Here is a 21,644-nt window from a genome sequence, read left to right on the forward strand (position 1 = left end):
CTCTCCTGGTCTGACTGGCACGGGCAGTGTGGGCTGGAGGAGGCAGCACAAAGGAAGGTCAGACGACGAGTGGACAGCGGCAAGAGGAGGGCAGCCTCTGCTGGCTTCCCTGACACCATGGACAGCTCCTGTTAACTAAGACACCTCTCCACCCTTGGGACCCCGGACTCCTATGCCCTCTTCCTGTCAAATTGGGATTTAATCCACCATTCTCAAGGGACACTGAAGTTATACCTTAGTTCCAGTGTTGGGTGAGTTCTGCCTTGACCTGTCACTGCTCCTCTTTAACACCTTGGGGTGCTCCATCTGGGGACTGCTTTTTCCCCTCCCCACCCCCAACCAATCATATTCCCACTCCCCTCAAATCTAAATCCAAACAAGATGCCTTCCCCCAACCAACCTTCTGCTTCTCACCCTTCCCTGCCAAGTTAGTTAGCTTTTTTTTTAATCTGGAAAATATGAGATAATAATAGTACCTACTTCATGGGGATATTGTCAGCATCAAATGAAGTAGTATAAGTAGTGTGTAGAGCCCCTCCTGGCCCATGGTAAATGCTACGTGATTTCTAGAGACTGCTATTATTGGCAAGTATTCTTATTGCTTCCTCAGTTGTGTCCTTCTAGGAAGTGACAGGTATTCTCTTTTCCTGGAGCTTGGGGAAAGCTGAGTGAAGGGAGAAGGAAGCCTGCGTCCTTTTTTTGCTCTGCTTCCATTCCTGCTTCCTCCCCTCTCCTCCCTTCCGCCACCCAGGTTCAGAGATACAGGAGAGGGGGAAGATGTGTCTTTTATTCCTGTGCGGGAGTGGCACTGACCATTGTACTAATACTTCTGTCTTGCACCCGGCCACCCCGCCTACTCAATCTCACAGGGAAGACGGAGGAGGGCTGGGCTTCCTCCTTAGGGAACACCTGCCACGTGCCTACTGCATGGAGGCCAAGCCTCACAACCCTCCTCCAACTCTGCTCCTTTTTGCCTACTCCTACCAGCTACTGAAAAGCTGGGTGTGTCCCTCTGGGGCAAAGTCCATGCCAGAGGTTTATAGGAATGGGCGTAACAGCTGGAGATGGAAAAACAGGGACAGACATGTAGCTCATCCAGAGGTCCTGACAACTACTTGTTTGTTGGGGAGACAAACCCCACATTCATTTTCTCTGAGGTATTCCAATCTTTTATGGAGGGACTTCTGCCTCTATTGTCTAACTCCTAACTCATCACCTTGTCCAGTCCCCGTTTATTTTTAATTAATTAATTTTTCTTTTTTAGAGAGACAAAGTCTCTGTTGCCCCAGCTACAATGCAGTGGCATTATCATAGTGCACTGCAACCTCAAATTCCTGAGCTCAAGTGATCCTCCTGTCTTAGTCTTCCAAGTAGCTGGGACTACAGGTGTGCACCACCATGCCTGGCTAATTTTTTAAAAAATTTTTATGGAGGCTGGGCATGGTAGCTCACGCCTATAATCCTAGCACTGAGGGAGGCCAAGGCGGGAGGATTGCTTGAGGGCAGGAGTTTGAGACCAGCCTGAGCAGGAGTGAGACCCTGTCTCTACTAAAAATAGAAAAAATTCGCTGGCCAAATAAAAATAGAAACAAAAATTAGCCAGACTTGGTGGCAATCACCTGTAGTCCTAGCTACATGGGAGGCTGAGGCAGGAGGATCACTTGAGCCCAGGAGTTTGAGGTTGCAGTGAGCTAGGCTGATGACATGGCACTCTAGCCTGGGCAACAGAGTGAGACTCTGTCTCAAAAAAAAAAAATTTTTTTTATGGAGATGGGATCTTGCTACGTTGCTGGTCTCAAACTCCTGGCCTCAAGTGATCCTCCTGCCCCAAGCACCCAAAGCATTGGGATTACAGGCATGAGCTACGGTGCCTGGCCCCAGTCCTCATTTGAAAAATGAAGCTCATTGTAGCAATGATAGGAGAGGAGAGACCTTTTGGAAGAATTTCTGAAATGGGTATATGTGGATTGGGTGACTGAAATAGGAGCCATGAGAGGTAAGGGGTTGAGAAGGAGTACTGGGACAAAGAGTCAGGGAGCCTGGACCCTGGCGAGGGCCCCTGTGCAGGAGGGAGAGAGTTTTCTGTACCCGGCTGCTGCACAAAGCTTTGCTTTCTTCCCCAGCCCCCTCTCCTCCAACCACAACTCTGCTTCCCCAGTTGCAGCCTACTGGGTGCCTTCCTTCCCCTAGTGGTCAGAAGCAGGTGTTCCTGTCCCTCCCAGAGGCCTCTCCCAGGTTGGGGGCTCTCCATAGAGCCAGGGCAGTGGGGAGAGAAAGGCTCTGTTAGGTCCTTCTACCCTCTTCCCATCAAATAGTTACTGGCCCCTACAGCTGAGGTGACATCAGCAAACTGCACCCCTTACTCCCAGGATCAGTAGCCTCTCTGGACAATGCCTCTCCTGGAAGGTTCCGTGGGGGTGGAGGACCTTGTCCTCCTGGAACCTCTGATGGAAGAGTCTCTGCTCAAGAACCTTCAACTGCGCTATGAAAACAAGGAGATTTATGTGAGTGCAGTATGGATGCCCCTGGCTGTGCCTGTGGCCAGAGAGTTCAGTACTCCCACCCCCAGCCCCCTGGCTCATTCCCTTCACCTTTTTCCTGTCTCCAGACCTACATTGGGAACGTGGTGATATCAGTGAATCCCTACCAACAGCTGCCCATCTATGGCCCAGAGTTTATTGCCAAATATCAGGATTATACCTTCTACGAGCTAAAGCCCCATATGTGAGTAGAAGGACTAAGGGAAGGCTGACAGGGCCCCAGCTGCTTGACAGTGAGACATCCTAATTTCTTCTATCCCTTCCCCTGAAGGGGATTCTCCAGCTGCTCCTTCCTTCCCTGGCCCTCTGGAGGCCCCTGCCTAGGCCTGTCACTTGCCCAGGCTGGTCCAAGTGGGGAGAGTGGATAAACCTGGGAGCTAGGGATTGAGTGAAAGATGGTGTCTTGGACTGGCCCCACATTGGTCACTGCCCACTTCCTACCCCCAAGCTATGCCTTGGCAAATGTGGCATACCAGTCACTGAGGGACCGGGACAGAGACCAGTGTATCCTCATCACAGGCGAGAGTGGAGCCGGGAAGACTGGTGAGACAAGCCTAGTCCTGTGCCCCCCACTCCCCAGAGCTTCCTTCCCAGTTTTTCCCACTGTGAGGGGTGGTGAGGTGCTGGGGTGAGGGAAGTTAACAAGTGGGTGGGAGGATGGGTTGCCCTGGGTGAGAATTTCTCGCGCACAGAGGCTAGCAAGCTGGTGATGTCTTACGTGGCGGCCGTCTGTGGGAAAGGGGAGGAGGTGAACTCCGTGAAGGAGCAACTGCTTCAGTCAAACCCAGTGCTGGAGGGTAAGGATTCTGGTCTCTGCCCTCTCCGCCCTGGCCCCTAATACCCAGAATCAACTCAGCCCTAGACCCTCTTCCCCAGTACTCCAAAACCACTGCCTTCATTCAGCCTGAAAAACCAGATTGGCGCGAGGACCGGAAGCCCTCCTGCCTTCCCTTCTCTAGTCCCACTTCTCCCCTCAGCCACCTCGCTTCTTCTTCTCCTCATCTCTGCAGCTTTTGGCAATGCCAAGACCATTCGCAACAACAACTCCTCTCGATTTGTGAGTGAACAGCTTCCTGGCCCGGGAGGACAGGGTGTGGGGGCTGGAGAGGGAGGGATGCAGCTGACCCCTCCCAGACAGGGTGGTGAGAAGAGGAGAAGCAAAGTCTTTCTCTCTGGTCTCTCTCTGAAGGGAAAATACATGGATGTTGAATTTGACTTCAAAGGATCCCCCCTCGGTGGTGTCATCACAAACTGTACGTGTCTCCCCCATTTCACTCACCTCTCTCTCTTCTGCCTCTCCCATGACATCCCTTTCTGCTAATCTGCTCCTGTAGGAAGGATGAATATTAGACTTTTAGGAGACTCCTCAATGACTAGGAACACCAGGGATGAGGCCAGAGTTACAGGGAAGCTGTGGCATGTCCCAGGCCCTCAGGATGTTATTTTCTAATTCTCTGCCAGATCTGCTTGAGAAATCCCGGGTGGTGAAGCAGCTCAAAGGAGAAAGGAACTTCCACATCTTCTATCAGCTACTGGCTGGAGCAGATGCACAGCTGCTGAGTATGTGCCTGCCTTGGACACGTGGCGAAGCATCCCCAACCTCCATTCAATCTTAGAACCTCTGGTCCCCTCTGGTCCTCTGCAGTCCTCTTCCCTTGAGCCACCCCCCAGACTTTCCCTTGCCTGCACTCCCCACCCTGAACTTCACCCACCCATTGCTGGGAACAAATCCCTTGACCCATCTGTTTTCTTCCTTTCCTGAGGTTTTATTGCCAGGAATATGCCTTCTTACTTCTTCACTGCTCTCATTCCTTTGTCCTGCATGGGTTCCTCTTTCCTCAAGCTGGCTTCAAACACGGAACACTTAACTCCATCTACCTTCCTACTTTGAATATAAGGGGCTTTATCGATAGTTCAGCAGGGAAGCAGGCAGAATGTTATAAGTGCTCAAGAACTTTCACTGAGTTCTAGTTGAAGCTGTTCTGGGTCTACATTTGCCTCACTTAGGACCCTGTCCCTGATTTTCTCTTCTTAGCTCTATGGAGGTTTCATTCATTCATTCATTCATCAAACATTTCTTGAATACCTACTACTATGATCAAATATTATGCTAGCTTCTAGGGATACAGAGTTGAGTAAGACATGAACCCTATCCTCAAAGAACTCACAGTCTTCTGGGGGTGTTAGATATGTGAACAGATCCATTGCAAAATGGTGTGATCAGGGCCATCAGGCCTATGCAGGTGGCTGCAGGAGCAGAAGGCATGGAGCCTTGTCCTGGGGAAGAGCCTATTCCAGCCTGGGTGCTGGCTGGCCTGAGGTTGCCGTGCGTGGGCATCACTAGAGGATCTGGTGGGATTTTAAGTCCTGCCAGAGTTTGCCTTTCTATCTCCCCTCCATCTGAGAGCACTGTGAGTATCTGACCTCCAGGGATCTGTCTCTTTGGGTTCTGGTTATTCTATCCTGGACCTTTGCTGTCTCCTTTTCCCCTCCTGGAGATCTCTGTAATCTTCAAGAGCCCCCACAGGTTTCATCCTCCTTCCCATCTTAACAGTTTTGGTCATGTTCAATTTGTCTGAATCATAGGCACTAATGTCTTGTTCTGCCCTGATTCTGTCACCCGTTGGTTTAAGCTGACTCTGCGTGAGGTCTCTCTGGTGTCATCATCCCCAGGATTTCTGACTCATTCTCCCTCCAGATGCCCCTCCTAACCAGGCTCTTGTTTCAAAATTTGTGTGCCAGGGGAAGCTGCCATTAAACTCTAGTTTGAGGGACACTCCCTGATTCTCAGATCATTTGCATAACAGATAACTGACATCCCTCAAGCTCCATGAATAACCCAATCCTTACTATCTCAGGTGAACAGCTTTGACCATTCCATTGAGTCATTTATTAAAAAGAGAAAAGTTCCTTTATGGCAGCCAGTCACACAGAATATGGAGATGAGAAACACAGTCCCAACACACAAGTTGCTCATTCGTGGGAGAAGCAGAAAAAACAAAACCTAGTCCAAGTGCTGTGGGCTAGGATAGAGATTCACCACTGGAATGTAAGAGAGCCATTTGGCTCAGTCCCTCGGTGTCGGAGAAAACTTTCCAGAAGAGGTGTACGGATCAGGGAACATACTAACTGCTACTTTGTTGGTGCTCAGTGAATAAACAATGAACGAGCCAACCCAGGCCAACAATGAGGTGTTGAGGCCAGGGGTGGGTGGGAGATATGTGCTTACCCTTCTTCCCTTACCTTCATCCTTCCAGAGGCACCTGAGCAGGATGGAGAGTTTGCTTGTTTGTTTTTATTGTTTGTTTAAAACTCTGAAGGTGGGGAGAAGAGTAGAATGAGGTTTTTGTTTCATAAATGTTAGAGAAGAAAACCAACAAGTATAAATGCCCAAACCCTAAATATTACTTAAAAATTTAGTCTATCATCATGGGAATTAATGATCCCAAAACAAAAGAGGCAAGGGAAGAACCTAAAACAAAAATGGCTACTTTGAATAAATGAATGAACCCACCTAGGGCAAGGTCTGGGAGGTGTCAAGGCTGGAGGGCTCTACAGAGCCCAGGTACTAACCCTCTTCCCACACACTGGCCCTCCCAGAGGCCCTGAAGCTCGAGCGGGATATAAGTGGCTACACCTATCTGAACCAGGAGATGGCCAGAGTGGATGGCATGGACGACGCCTCCAGCTTCAGAGTTGTACAGGTGGGTGCCCAGGGTGGGCTAGACTTGGGCCCTTAGGTTGTCCCTTGAGCCTAGGCTTTGTTCTCATTGAGAACACTGGACTGGCACCAGCAGTTCAGCTTCTGATTTCTGCTTTCTGCCTAAGAACGCAATGATAGTGATTGGGTTCTCGGAGGAGGAGATTCGACAAGTGCTAGAGGTGACATCTCTGGTGCTGAAGCTGGGGAACGTGGAAATGGCCAGCGAGTTCCAGGCCAATGGGATATCAGCCAGTGGCATCTGTGATGGGAAAGGTCTGCACCACCCTGCTGGAGCCCCGCCCCCCAGCACTCTGAATCTCTTACTGCAAGTCCTGTTCTTCCACCATCTCCAGTGTAATCGACTTCACCCTGATACAGTCCCACTCAGCCCATTCCCGAGTACTCCCCCAGACTCACTGAGAACTCCAAGTGAAGCATATTAGAACAAGTTTTGAAGTTTAATAGATCTAGGTGTGAGACTTCTCTGAGTCTCAGTTTATTCTTCTGCAAAATGGGGATAATCACACCTATTTCAAGAGATTCTCATATTAAAGTGGATAATGCACAAAAAGTGCCCAGAGCTCCCTTCTCGTGCCCCCTCTCCCCTCCGAGATTCCTCTAGGGCCACGTTTTGGGTTGGCTGCAATGACTCCCTCAGCAAGACCCACGGACACCAGTCTTCACTTATCGGCTCTCCCTCCCTCTCCAGAAAGAAAGCCTCCCTAAGGCCATGTTGTATTTTCTCATTACTCCAGGTGTTCAGGAGATTGGGGAGATGGTGGGTTTGAATTCACAGGAACTAGAGAAAGCTTTGTGTTCAAGGACCATGGAAACAGCCAAAGAAAAGGTGGTCACTGCACTGAATGTTATCCAGGTAAGGGGCCCTGCTGGCGAGGGCGGACTTTGAGCACGCTCTGTGGCTGCCATGCTAACTGGCTTGGCCCCACCCTGCAGGCTCAGTATGCTCGGGACGCTCTGGCTAAGAACGTCTACAGCCGGCTGTTCAACTGGATAGTAAATCGAATCAATGAAAGCATCAAGGTGAGTGATTGCTTTTCTCTCTCAACATTCTCCTATTTGTCTCACCTTCCTGCCCTCATCGCCATCCCCACTCCTTGGTTTCTGAGATGAACAGAGTTAGGAGGATGAAGGGGGAGGGTACAGTTCCTTCCAGTAGTTTGTTGTTAGACGATCTGGATCCATCCACCTACCAGGCATGTGGACTTTGAATTTCACAAAGATTCTGGGTCTCAATTTCCTGATTCGGAAATGCCCACTAAGAAATACTAATACCCACCTGCTTTATTTATAAGGTTTTGTGAGGATCAGAGGTTACCATGTGATCCAGCAATTCCACACCTAGGTATATATGCAAGAGAACTGGAAATAGATGTCCCCATAGAAACTTGTCCACAAATGTTCATAGAGGTCTTATTTGTAATAGCCAAAAAGTATAAATAACCCAAATGTTCTCCAACTGATGAACAGATAAACAAAATGTGGTATATCACATAAAAGACTATTATTTGGCCATGAAAAGGAATGAAGTACTGATAAATGCTACAACATTGATGAACCTTGAAACCATTATGCCGAGTGAAAGAAGCCAGTCACAAAAGACCACATTTTGTATGATTCTATTTATATGAATTGTCCATAATAGGCAAATCCATAGAGGCAGCAAGTAGGTCAGTAATCTCCAGGGGCTGGGAGGGAAGGGGAGTGGGGAGTGACTTATAATGGGTACAGAACTTCTGTTTGGGGGTGATGCAAATGCTCTGAAATTAGGTAGTGGTGATGGTTATACAATGTTTCAAATATACTAAAAAACCACTGAATCATACATGGTATGTGAATTATATTCAATAAAACTATTAAAAATTATCAACATGAAAGTGCCATCTATTTAGAAGCTATTACTGAAAGGCAGCAGAGTAAGATGGGGTTTGAATCGGCAAATGCTTACCCTTCTGAAATTTGACTTTTTCATCTGTAAAATGGGAATAATCATACCTTATGAGGTTATGATAAGACTTAATTAAATAAGAACATGGAATTTTTTTAAATAAAATGCTCTGCAAATATAAGGGATGGTTCCTGTTCTGAGGGGATTTTCATGTCTTTTTACCTCCTACCATTGGAGCACTGTCCTGGAATCTATTTGCATCTTCCTTTTCCTCCTCCTCTCCCTCTTTGCTTGTCCTCTAGCATATGGAGGAGGCAGGAGAATAAAATTACAATAGTTTCTTTCCAGCTTGATCAAGTTCACTCTGGTTGTGTTTGCCCCTACTCCAACCCCACCCAGAAGGGCCTGGCTTGTTGCGCAGAGGGGGCCTGTCCTCAGATTTATCTTTGCCTCCTGTTCAGGTGGGCACTGGGGAGAAGAAGAAGGTGATGGGGGTCCTGGATATCTACGGTTTTGAGATATTAGAGGTGAGAGAGCTTCCCCCAACCTCATCACCCTGCTTCCCTGGGTTAGTGGTGGGCAGGCCCAGGAGGGGATGTGAGAGAGGGGAGGGAGGGTTGAGAGGGAGGAAGCGTCTTGGAGTGCGCTCTTTAACCTGTGTGCCTTCCTTCAGGATAATAGCTTTGAGCAATTTGTGATCAACTACTGCAATGAGAAGCTGCAGCAGGTGTTCATAGAGCTCACCCTGAAAGAGGAGCAAGAGGAATACAAGAGAGAGGTAAACTAAGTCTTCTCCCTACTTACCCACTCTTAACCGACTTCTAGACATGTGCCAGATCTTCCTTTCTCCTTGATCACAATTTCCTCTAACTTGTCCCCAGATGGGAACACAAAGGACAAAAAGTTCCCTTGCACAGCTGATCATTCCAGCATTACCACGTAGCCTTAATCCTCTGCTCTCCACCCTCCGTTTCCCCAGCCTCCCACTGCAGGCCAGGCAAGGCGGGGGGCACATTGATGGAAGGGTGCATGTGTGGAGAGTGCTGACGAGAGGGAAGTGACAGCTATGCCTGGCCTATGGCAAACTGTGAGCCAAATATAGAAGGGACATTTCTCCTGGGCTTGGCACTCTACCACATCCCTTCTCTAACATCTCAGAATCCTTTGTCTCCTCCCGGGCCCTGGCTGATGTTGCCGTCCCCCGTTGTAGCACCCTGATCCCAGACTTCTACACCAGAAGTGCCCCCTGGCTCCAAATTTCCACACTCCTTCCCTGATTCAGTGCAAAGCCCTGCTTTCTATGGCTAGGTGTTAGAAAAGCTCTCTGAGTGAGCCAGTCACACCCAAGTGTGAATGTCTAAGAGTCTTAGACATCAAAACCCTCCCAGGGATGTTCCCTTGTGAGCTCTCAGGAATCTGTTGTAGCAGAATTTCAGGCAAGGTGGTCACAATGTGTGGAAAAGTTTTTTTGGTTGTTTTGTATGTTTTTATTTTAACAATGCATAATACATTCCCATGTTTCAAAAATCAAAAAGCTTAGAAAGGTGTATAAGAAAAGGTCCCAGGAATCTCTCTGAACGTATTTTGGCTTGGGGGCTGCCCAATTTGTAAAAAAGGAAAAAAAAGAAGAAGAAAGAAAGGTCCCCTCTCACCCCTTTCCCAAGCCTCTGAGTGCCCCTTTCCACAACCCAGAGGCAACCAACGTGGGCTTCCCTTCCAGAGGTCTCTTACACATATAAAAGCAAATCTGTAAATATATTTTTCCACAAAATTTATACAAATGGCAGTAAATACACTCTGTTCTGCACCTTTTTTGATCACTTAACAAGAAGTCTTTCTATATCAGTATGTAAAGATCCTTTTTTACAGCGACATAGGATTGTAAGGATATCATAATTCATTTAACCAGTTGGGGAAGGTATTTTGGGGATGATGTGGGAGAGCAACTTTACTTAATTTCATTCTGCTTTCTCGAAAGACCTGTGAAGGAGGAGGGAGAGAAAGGCCTGTGCTCCTCACCCTCACCTGGGAGTGGCCACAGCCTGGGATGTCTAGACCTTGGGCTGGGTCAGGAACTATCCTGCCTGTGGGCCTGAAGCTCAGCAAGTCCCATATTAGAGAAATGATTGTCTTTGGGTCTTTTGCTTCTGTACCATTCTTGCTTTTTAAAAAATTATATAGTCCCAAAATACAATGTAGATCAGTGGTTCTTCAAGTATGGTCCTGGACCAGCAACATTAGCATCTCCTGGAAACATGCTGGAAATACAAATTCCTTGGCCCCATACCAGACCTGCTGAATCAGGAACTTGGGGAGGAACCCAGCAATCTGTCTTTTAACAAGCCCTCCAGGTGACTGTGATGCACACTTGAGTTTGAGAATCACTGATGTTGATCTTGGAAGATGCGTCAAACTAGCTTTGTTGTTTGATGATGAAGTCTCGCTCAAGTGCTCTGGTTTTAGAGAGCACAGAGTAGTGTGGCCATTTGCTACTCCACACACACATGGCCCTTTCCCTACTCCCACACTGGGGAAATCTCTATCCCAATCTACACTCAACATTTTGCACATTCATCTCCACCCTACACCACCTACGGAGATCTCTGCATTGTCTCACCCTCTCTCACAGCTGCTCTGGATCCTCCCATGTGTCTATCTACCCACCCCACAAACTCTCCACCAACCTTGGAGGGATGGGGACATAAACAGAAATTATACCAAGGATCCCTCTGAACTATGGGGCTTTCTGAGTGTTTGTGGGTGGATGAAAGGAAGACTGGATCTGGCGAGCTCTCTGGAGACTTGACGTGGACCTGCTCCTTATAATTTGTTATGTTTCCCCCACCAGGGCATACCATGGACAAACGTGGACTATTTTGATAATGGTATCATCTGTAACCTCATTGAGCATGTGAGTTATCTTTCTTTCATCTCTGGGACCTCCCCTTCCAGACTGCCTGAACATCTTTCCCCTGCAGAGGGGCAGCAAGGAGAACAGGCTATCTTGGAGGACCAGGTCTAGGTTGGGCTGCTCTTGTTCCCCTGGCCCAGAATCAGCGAGGCATCCTGGCCATGTTGGACGAGGAGTGCCTGCGGCCTGGGGTGGTCAGTGACTCCACTTTCCTAGCGAAGCTGAATCAGCAATTCTCCAAGCACGATCACTATGAGAGCAAAGTCACCCAGAACGCCCAGCACCAGTATGACCACACCATGGGCCTCAGCTGCTTCCGCATCTGCCATTATGCAGGCAAGGTAGTATGGCAGGGCTGGAGGGTAAAGGCTGAAGGCAATAGGGGAGGCGCTGGAGGGAGGTGAGAGCCAGGAATACTTTACAATGAGACTGGGAGGGCCAAGACAAGGTCATGGGGTCTCCAAACCAGTAGCTGCTCTTCTACAGGTGACATACAATGTGACCAGCTTTATTGACAAGAACAATGACCTACTCTTCCGAGACCTGTCCCAGACCATGTGGAAGGCCCAACACCCTCTACTTCGGTCCTTGTTTCCTGAGGGTGATCCCAAGCAGGCGTCTCTCAAACGCCCCCCGACTGCTGGGGCCCAGTTCAAGAACTCCGTGGCCATACTCATGAAGAACCTATATTCCAAGAACCCCAACTACATCAGGTGACATGCTGAGATACCAGGGAACGTGCTACATATGTGATGGCATTGCAGGGTCCATGTACTGTAAAACATGTCCATGGGGGTTATCTCTGGCATGAGGGTATCAAAGGCCTTTTCCCTACGGAAAACAGAGCCAGACGAGGAGCTGAGAGTCCTGAGGAGGGAGAGCATCAGATTTGGTAGGGACTATGCAGAAGCGAGTGCAACTAGGAAGGCCAGTGTGTCCACTTCCTTTGAAAATTTTCAGCTAAGGCGAGTGTGTGCAGAGCAGGAGTGTAGACACCAGATAAGTTACACTGGCAACAGCGTCAGCTCCTGAAGCCTGTGCCTTGCTCCACCTCCCACCCAGGTGCATAAAGCCCAATGAGCATCAGCAGCGTGGTCAGTTCTCCTCAGACCTGGTGGCAATCCAGGCCCGGTATCTGGGGCTGCTGGAGAATGTGCGGGTGCGACGGGCAGGCTATGCCCACCGCCAGGCGTACAAGCCTTTCCTGGAAAGGTACCGATTGCTGAGCCGCAGCACCTGGCCTTACTGGAATGGCGGAGACCGGTAAGACCCTGTATGGAGATTGGGAAGTGGGGAAGGTCAATGCTGGAAACATCTTCTGGGGGAAGAAACCTGGAGGTGCTGTGCACATCTGCTGAAGCTCAGTGAGAACGGATACTTGGGGGAATGAATTGAATGATCGCTTTTGAGAGGCAGAAAGTATCTCTCCTGAGATACTCCTCTGCAGCTTTCCCTCATCTGCTCCTGTAGGGAGGGCGTCGAGAAGGTCTTGGGGGAGCTGAGCCTGTCCTCAGAGGAGGTGGCTTTTGGGAAGACAAAGATCTTCATTAGAAGCCCCAAGACTGTGAGTTAGAGAGTGCACTTGCATTTGGTGGGGGTGGAAGGTGGAAGAGTTGAGAGCCCACCTGAGAAAGTGGCTGGAGGGGAGGGGTGGGGAGCATCTATAACCTGGCTGGAGTGGATAGTGGATGGGGAAATCTCCTCTCTGCAGGAACTTAATCCCTGGGAAATGAATCCTTGGGTTCCCACCCTGCCATGAGCCTTGGGAGCTGAGTGTGCTTCATGGTCCTCTCTGAGCTTCTCTACCTGAGGCAGAACTCTCATGGGTTGGGGTGATGTGCTGCTTATGTCTGATTTCCCAACACCTAGCACAGTGCCTGCTATAGAGTTTGAGTTCAATAGATGCTTGTTAAGTGAATGAATAAATGAATGAACTAAGAAGACGAAGGAATGATCAAATGAGACACCAGCTGGGAAGCCTCAGTGCCGTGGGGGACAGGAGGAGAGAGTGCTATTCTCCTAGGCCAGCCTCTCTGTCCCACGCTTCCACCTCTCCCCAGCTCTTCTACCTGGAAGAGCAGAGGCGCCTTAGACTCCAGCAGCTGGCCACACTCATACAGAAGACCTTCCGAGGCTGGCGCTGCCGCACCCACTACCAGCTGATGCGAAAGAGTCAGATTCTCATCTCCTCTTGGTATCGGGGCAACATGGTACAGTCACCCCCAAAGTCCCATCCCTCCACTCTAATAGGGAGGTGAGAGGTGGTTCAGGAAGTCAGGGTTTTTCTAACAACTCCAATGTTTTCTACAGCAAAAGAAACGCTATGGGAAGATAAAGGCATCCGTGCTGTTGATCCAGGCTTTTGTGAGAGGGTGGAAGGTAATGGGGAGTGGGAGAGGGGTTTCCTCCCCACCCATGGTTCCTCCTGGACTGTGCCACCTGCTGTGGGAGAAAGAGCAGCAGAGAACAAGTCCTGCCTGCACCCAGGCCTGGGGGTGGGATGCCTGGTGGGCAGTCCTGGGTATACGCCCGGGTGTGGCTCTCACTTGGCAGCAGAGCGCTGCCTTCTGCTCTGAGTGTCCTCCTCGCCGCCAACTTGTCTGACTTTGCTCCCACCCTCCTCCAGCTACAGTCTCAGCTCTTTATCTTACTCTGTTCTTTGTGTGGTTGAAAAATAGTAGACCGTCTTCTAGAATCTGTCTGTCTTCACTTTGGCTTGTTTCTTGTATGTCCCCGCCAGGCCCGCAAGAATTATCGAAAGTACTTCCGGTCAGGGGCCGCCCTCACCTTGGCAAATTTCATCTACAAGAGCATAGTAAGTGGTCGGGTTAGGGTGGAAGTAGGGATTGGGCAGGAGGGACAGGTTTGGAAGAGGAAGATGTGGGGTTTGAGAAGAGGTGACTCAAAGATTTCCCCTAAGAGCTTCCTCAATCTGCATGTACTTAAGTCCTAGGAGAAAAGGGGTTGGGACAGCAACTTTCAGGGAGCAGGCCCCAGTGCCTGGGCCCAGGGGCAGAATCAGACAGCGTTTTGGTATGAGTGGAGACACTGCAGGAACCTTGTGGCGAGAAGCCCACCCACCATCTGCTCCATAGGTGCCTAGGCTTGAGAAGAGCCCCAGCCAAATGTTTAGCAACAGTTGAAGAGGCTAAGCCTCATTGAAGAACAGAACAAGGCACGTGTAGGTTTAACTAGCCCAACCTTCCAGGATCCATTTTAAGGTTGGGGTGAGGGTGGAGGAATCATATCTTCCTTCTATCCCCTCTGAAACTATAACAGGCAACTCAGAAAGTAAATCTCTAACTTCATTCTGAGGACTTGGATCAGAGTGGGAAGAAGCCAGGACCAGCCCTACACATGCAAAACACATTCAAAACAGTTTCAGTGGGAGAAAAACAGGGACAGAAGAGTGATTTCTGGAGACATGTCAGGTAGCAGTGGTGCTTCTGAGAAGAGTCATAGGGAAACCAGGGAGAGAGCAACACTTCCAGTGAAACCTCAAGAAAGGCCAGAGGGAAGGAGGAAGAGCAGGAGATCTTGGACAGAAGGCTGGAGTACATTGTAACCAACCTCCACTGATTTGATTATTGGCAGTTGATGGGACTCTTGCTAACTATGCTCATTCAAACATGAGACACATTCATGTGGAACCCCTCTTTGCTGTTAGAGAGGCTGGATCCTTCGGCTGAGGAGAGGAATAGGAATAGCAACTCTGGGCCTCTTCATTGCCTCCCTGAGCTTTCATTTCCTCCTCTTCCTCCCCTCCCTGAGGAAGTTCCATCTTCCCAGGCCTCTTCTGTTGTGTCGTGTCCTCTCATACTGGCTCCAGTGTGTCTGCCTCCCCAGAGTACGTGCTCTCTTGCTACATACCTGAGGTCTTAATCTGATTTTGCTCTTATCTCCTGACTGCCCTTCTTCCACATTTTCTTTCACCTGTATATTATCAGACAGCTGCTAAATGTCAACCCAGGAGCTTCTGGGTTTAGATCAATATTTCAATAAATCACCCCACCCCCCACCCCAAGCATGCAGGGGCCACTGGGCATTCATTCCCCCGGTGTTTCTGACTATTACATAGCTTGCCATTGCCTTGACTATAACTAATGCTAGTACCCATTGTCTTTAGAATACTTACTATGTGCTAACCTATTTATACACAATAACTCTAGTGCTTCCAACAACCCCCTGTGAGGTAGGCCCTTTACTTTCCCCCATTTTATGGGTAAAAAACTAAGGCTCAGAGAGGTTAAATAACTTGCCAGGGGTCCCACAGCTGGTAAGTGGTAGAGCTGCGAAATGCCCAAGATCAAGTCATTTTTTGTATCTTCAATAATCCTATGCTATAAACAGGGTGCTAGGTGCGCTCTGGGATGTAAAACCTTAAGAGTCCTTGTTCTAGATTGGGAGAGACTAAACAGTCAGATGCCATGGATGAGACTTGATTGAATCCTGGAACAGGAAAAATAAAAAAAAAAGCTAAAAAGGATATGTTTAGAAGTTCATAAAAGACATGTGGAGAAATTTGAGTGCAGATTATTGTTGTTGGATGAGTGTATCTAATTAATGTTGATTTTGTTAGGTGTGGTGGTGGAGTTATGATTACGAGAATGTCCCAGTTATTGGGAGATGCATGCTGAAGTTTTAGGGGAAATGTCATGATATCTGTAACATACTTTAGGATGGTATGGTAGCAAGGATTTGTGTATATGCACGTATGTATATATTTATCTACATATGTGTACATATGTATGTGTTAGAGTGCAAGAGAGCACACACACGAGAAGGCACGCAGATAGGGCAAGGTGTTAACATTATCAGTTGGTGAATTTGGGTGAGGGGTATAAAGAATACAGATGTTCATTGTACTGTTTTCATTTAAAACAGCTGTATTTCATTTAAAAACTCAAGTCAGATTATGTTACTCTTCTGCTTAAATCCTCTAATGGTGTTCCATTTCACTCAGAATAAAAGCCTATGTCTTTACCACAGCCTAAAGGCCCTTTGTGATCTGCCCCTGACCAACTTTCTGATCTTCTCTCATCTTGCTCAATTTATTCCAGCCATCCTGGCTTTCTTTATGTTTCTGGAATATGCTACCACTCATCCTGCCTTAGGGCCTACTTCTTTGCATCATAGCACATATCATTATTTGACATTACAGTATATATTTATTATTCATTGGTGGCCGGTCACCTTCCCCATTGCCCATTAGAATGTTAGCCCCGTGAGAATCAAGACTTTGTCTGCTCTGTTCACTGCTGTGTCCCCATACCTAGAACAATACCAGGAGCGGAGTAGACATTCAATAAATGTTGAAGGGTGAAAAAATTCAAGATCTGGGATCCTAACTCACAAGGATTCACTGTCTAGAAGAGGGAGATGTTTTCCATGCAAATAATTGTAGTTCAAAGACAGAGACATAGACAAAGTACTCTGGAGCTTCAAAGAAAGGAGAGGCAACCCATGGCCTGGGGAATCACGGGGGCTTTGAGCCAAATCTCCCGGAATGGGTAGCATCTGGGTGGCTGATTTGAGCTAAGACAGGAGCATGAGCTGAAGCACAGAGGATGGCGCATGGGCTGGGGAGCAGGCGCGGCAATACATCTTGTGTGGGTGGTGTGCCTGCGGAGTGCAGGGGCTCCTGGGCCATGTGGTTGGGCTCTAAATGGAGGACTTTGAATGGCAGGCTCAACTGGTCAGAGCGGAGGGGAGATTTAGTACCCGGCAGTGGCAGCCAATGTTAGGCAATCACCTACCTGAGAGAATGGGAAGCTACAGAAGCAAAATATTGAGACCAGCTTTCATATTGGCTCTCCCCACTTACTGGCCTGGGTAGCAGGCCTCTGGTTGGAACGAATCCTTCTCTCCCTCCAGTTTCCCATTTATGCTCTTACCTCCCAGCCCTGAGCCTGCACTTCATGCTGAAAGAGATCCTGGAGGTGACCCCTTTCCGTCTCCTCAGCTGCACTCCTCGCTTCTCACTCTAGGTGACCTTCCTCCTTTTCAGTGGTAGGATCTGGGTGCCAGTTTGCCTGTGAAGAAGTATTTCTTCTCCTCATTCCACTCCCAACCCCCCTGCTCCCAACCCAGGCACAGAAATTCCTACTGGGGCTGAAGAACAACTTGCCATCCACCAACGTCTTGGACGACGAGTGGCCAGCCGCCCCGTACAAGTGCTTCCGCCCGGCCAGTCAGGAGCTGCGGCAGCTCTTCCACCAATGGAAGGTGAGTGTGACCCCAGTATTTCTCCTTTCTTCTTTTTTTTTCTTCCTCTATTTTCCTCTTCTCCCTCCCTCTTCTATTTCCCCACCCCCTATTTTTTAAACTGTGGTAAAATATACTTAAGATTTACCACTTTAACCATTTTTTTTTTTTTTGAGACAGAGTCTTGCTTTGTTGCCCAGGCTGGAATGAGTGCCGTGGTGTCAGCCTAGCTCACAGCAACCTCAAACTCCTGAGCTTAAGCAACCCTACTGCCTCAGCCTCCCGAGTAGCTGGGACTACAGGCATGCACCACCATGCCCGGCTAATTTTTTCTATATATATTTTTAGTTGTCCAGATAATTTATTTCTATTTTTAGTAGGGACGGGGTCTTGCTCAGGCTGGTCTCAAACTCCTGACCTCGAGCGATCCACCCGCCTCGGCCTCCCAGAGGGCTAGGATTATAGGCGTGAGCCACCGCGCCCGGCCCACTTTAACCATTTTAAGTGTACAGTTCAGTGGCATGAAGTCCGTCCATGTTGTTGTGCAGCCATCACCACCATCCATCTCCATGCTCCTTTTTATCATCCCAAATGGAAATCTGTACCTACTAAGCAATAACTTCCCATCCCCCTTCCCCCAACCCCTGATGGCCTGTAATCTACTTTCTGTTTCTATGAATTTGACTATTCTAGGTACCTCATATAAGTGGGAATCATATAATATTTGTCTTTTTGTGTATGGCTGATTTCATTTAGCATAATGTCATTTGTTCTTTTATTCAGGAAATGCTTACTGAGCACCTGTCTGGGACTAAGCCTTGCCCAAGTGCTAGGCAAGCAGCCCTCATGGCGCCTTTATTTGATTGTTTCATTCCTTTCCCCCAGCGTCCCTCAGTTCCCACTGTCCTCCTCAGTGGTCCTCCAGCCGCTGCCGTCTCCCGGAAGTGTTAGTGCCTGTCCTTTTCCCTCTGTCTCTCTTCTCCCCTAGTGTTTTCTAGACCAGGCTCTCACCTCCCTCATCGGGCCTGCCCTCTCCTTCCGTGATCTTAGCTCCTGTCCTTCCCTCCTCACAGTGCAAGAAGTTCCGGGATCAGCTGTCCCCAAAGCAAGTAGAGATCCTGAGGGAAAAGCTCTGTGCCAGCGAACTGTTCAGTGGCAAGAAGACTTCGTACCTCCAGAGGTGAGGGCCTCGGACTCTGCACAGCCAGTTCCATCAAGTGGTGGTTCTCAAACTTGAGCCTGCATTGGAATTACCTGGCAGGATCATTAACACCCAGAAGCCCCTCCTCAGAGTCTCTGATTCAGCAGGTCTGGGGTGGGGCCCCAAATTTGCCTTTCTAAACGTCCCTAGGTGGTGCTGATGTTTTGGTCCTGGACAATGCTCTGTGAACCGCGGAGAGAGGATACATGGAGGGTGGGGGAAGGGCAAAGGAGGACTAAGACGGAAACTCTGGGGGCAAGGAGAAGCCTTGTGGGTGCTTGTCTCCACTGCACACCTCCTGTGTGTCCTCAGTGTCCCCATTCCATTCCGCGGTGACTACATTGGGCTACAAGGGAACCCCAAGCTGCAGAAGCTGAAAGGCGTGGAGGAAGGGCCTGTTCTGATGGCAGAGACCGTGAAGAAAGTCAATCGTAGCAATGGCAAGGTGAAGGCCCACATGCTGAGCTCCTGCCTCAGCTGCTTTGCGGGGGCGGGGGGGGGGCGCAGCTGGAGAGTAGATGGGGGGGGGGGGCGGGGGGGTTAGGGGTTAATCCTGCCTCTCCTCACACTTTCCTGCTCCACCCCTAGACTTCTTCTCGGATTCTCCTCCTGACCAAGGGGCATGTGATTCTCACAGACACCAATAAGTCCCAGGCCAAAACTGTCATTGGGCTGGAGAGTTTGGCTGGGGTGTCAGTCACCAGCCTCAAAGATGGGCTCTTTAACTTGCATCTGAATGAGGTATCAGAGCCAGGTGGGGGTATCACGGGGCTGGGGCAGGCTGGAGGTGATGGGGACCAGACCACTTGCTGTGGGCCTTTGATGTCTCTCAGGCTGCTCCTGAGGAGAAAAAAATGAATCCCTTCCCTGCTGTTTTTCCCTCTTCCTAAGACAACATCAGTGGCCTCCAAGGGGGATTTCCTGCTGGTCAGTGAGCATGTGATTGAACTGCTGACCAAAATGTACCGGGCTGTGCTGGATGCCACACGGAGGCAGCTTCCAGTCACCGTGACTGACGAGTAAGACCATGAGCTGGGGGCTTGGGGCAGATGACCAGGCTGATGGTCATTGTGACGGAGGAAATTTGTGCAATCAGAAAGTGAACCATACTATGTCAGGGCAGGGCTTGGAGGGGTTTCTCAGTCCCCCTACCCAAGTTCTCTGGGGTGTGGAGTCATCTGACAGGGGGTGGGGGAGGTACCATGTGCTTGTATCAGGGAGGGGAGGGGAAGCCATCATGGAAATATGGAAGTGGGGGTGAGAGGAGGGAACTAGCTTTGGTTTTTCTATCTGTTTCCCCTCTAGGTTCTCGGTGAAGTTCAAGGAGGGCAATGTGACTGTCAAGGTCATCCAGGGCCCAAGAGATGATGGGAACAGCAAGCTAAGCTGCAAGAAGAAGGGGAGTCATGGCCTGGAGGTGACTGTGCAGTGAGGAGAGGGGGACCTAAAGCAGAGACAGCAGCTTCTTCCTCCTGGACCAGCACTAACCCCCTTCTCCCCACCTGTGTGGGAGGATCTCATGTCTAACCCCTCTGATGGTGGGGTGGGGCCTGGAGATTGAAGAATCCTCGAAGAGGACCTTTTCCCCAAACCCTTCCAGTATTCTTGAAAAATAGCTTCCTCCCATCCTTAGCCTCTTTGCCCACTAATAAAACATGTGACTTCTGAAAGGTTAGGTCAGTGTGGATGGATCCCTGTTCCCCCATCTTCTCACCCAGTTGTACTTGGACCCCCTTCCCCCACGCCATTTTCCCTCCCTCAGGCTGCTGGGAGCCAGCCAGTGCAGATAATAAGAATGGAAAGGAAGGGAAATTGTCTCTGGCCTCCTTGACCGGCTGAGCTCTGAGGGGGTTTGGAGAGACTGGGGTGGGGGTGGAGGCATCCGAGATGGGGCTCAGGTCGCAGGTGGCCAATGGGCTGATTCATTAAGTGTGTCCCTGAAGGAAAGAAGTGAGGATCCCTGCCTTGGCGGAAACTAGGATCCTTCGGAGATTTAGTCTGAAAAGAGGCCCAAGGCTGGAGGGCTCATGCAAGCTGAGGTGAGCTGGGGAACACAGGGCCCCCTACACCCCAAGCTCAGCACAGGGCTGCATCCCAGAAGCCTCCCTGCCACCCCCTTTCTTTCCACAGACCCGAGATGCCAAGCTGCTGCCAGCAGTTACCTGGCTCATCACTGTCCCTCGGCTGGGGCCTGCAGCTGGTGGCAATTGACAGGGGGAGATTCTCCCATCCCTGTGACCTGACCCTTTCCTCCTGTCTTCCTTTGTTTCCCCTGTGTCATCATCATTATCTTTTTCTCAATTTCAACTGTCTCACACCATCTCATTGTCCCCGTTTCTGTGGGCTCTAATATTAATAGGTAATATTTTATATAATGCTTTAAATATTTTTCCACTCCCCTTCATATCTACTTCCTCATAGACTCTGCCTTATCTCAGCCTCTCACCATCCTGTTCCATACCTTTGGGGAACAAGCTGCTCGCATATTCACATTGAAATTTAGATCTGTGGTCTGTGAGAGCTTACAAATGGCTGCCTTTGTTTCTGTCTCTGGATGTCTCTTCCTCTTTTCATGATCTCTACCTTCCTGCCCCTTCCCTGTCTCCTCCCCTGAGCTCACTGTGCCCTGAGGCTGGGGTCTCCTTCCACCTCAACTTCCATCTGTAGGCAGCTCACGGAAAGGGAGGCCTGATTAACTCTTCTCTCCCACAGATTAATCTTGCTCTCTGAGCACAAGCCCCACGCTTCTGGTACACCCTGCTTTGAGCTGCGATAGGACCCAGGCAGTCGGCTGTTCCCAAGTGGGTGAGGGGCTGGAGCCTGCCTTGTGGTGTGGAGGGGCTGTGTCCAGAGTAGGGGTAGCTCAGGCTCTGGCTGGCCTTCCCCACCCCCGGCAGCTCCCCCATCCTTCACTTCTCAGAATCAGGCCAGGAAGAGCCTGTCTGACCAAGAGGGGGTTGGTGACCCAAGCCTGATTGCCCCCGCTCTCCGCCTGGTCTCCTGCTCCCAGGGCCCAAATTGTCGTCACTTTCCCAGTGAAGTGTCTGGTCATTTTCAGAAGCAATTTCAGGAGAATATGCAGCTGCTGCTCCCTATCCTGCTTTTCCTTCCCCAGGGCTGACGCTCCCTGGGCTGGGGATGGTGGGAGGGGAAAGGCTAGGGTCCCCGGTGTCCCTCCT

At 49.6% G+C, this 21,644-nt stretch overlaps 1 protein-coding gene across 1 annotated transcript; it reads left to right on the forward strand.

The window, feature by feature from the left end:
• Positions 1–20,140, forward strand: MYO1A (myosin IA). Its single transcript, XM_045553583.1, has 28 exons — positions 1–251; positions 2,370–2,504; positions 2,609–2,724; positions 2,989–3,083; positions 3,233–3,337; positions 3,551–3,597; positions 3,730–3,793; positions 4,002–4,100; positions 6,141–6,244; positions 6,369–6,516; positions 6,999–7,117; positions 7,198–7,284; positions 8,611–8,676; positions 8,823–8,927; positions 10,998–11,060; positions 11,201–11,401; positions 11,547–11,773; positions 12,123–12,323; positions 12,531–12,624; positions 13,121–13,270; positions 13,371–13,439; positions 13,801–13,875; positions 17,151–17,285; positions 18,338–18,444; positions 18,778–18,910; positions 19,054–19,206; positions 19,357–19,484; positions 19,771–20,140. The coding sequence occupies exons 2-28, from the start codon at positions 2,391–2,393 to the stop codon at positions 19,895–19,897; spliced, it is 3,132 nt and encodes a 1,043-aa protein (XP_045409539.1). The 5' UTR covers positions 1–251; positions 2,370–2,390; the 3' UTR covers positions 19,898–20,140.
• The last annotated feature ends 1,504 nt before the right edge of the window (positions 20,141–21,644 follow it).

The sequence above is a fragment of the Lemur catta genome, chromosome 6 (genome assembly GCF_020740605.2).
Source record: "Lemur catta isolate mLemCat1 chromosome 6, mLemCat1.pri, whole genome shotgun sequence".
NCBI classification, from domain to species: Eukaryota; Metazoa; Chordata; class Mammalia; order Primates; family Lemuridae; genus Lemur; species Lemur catta.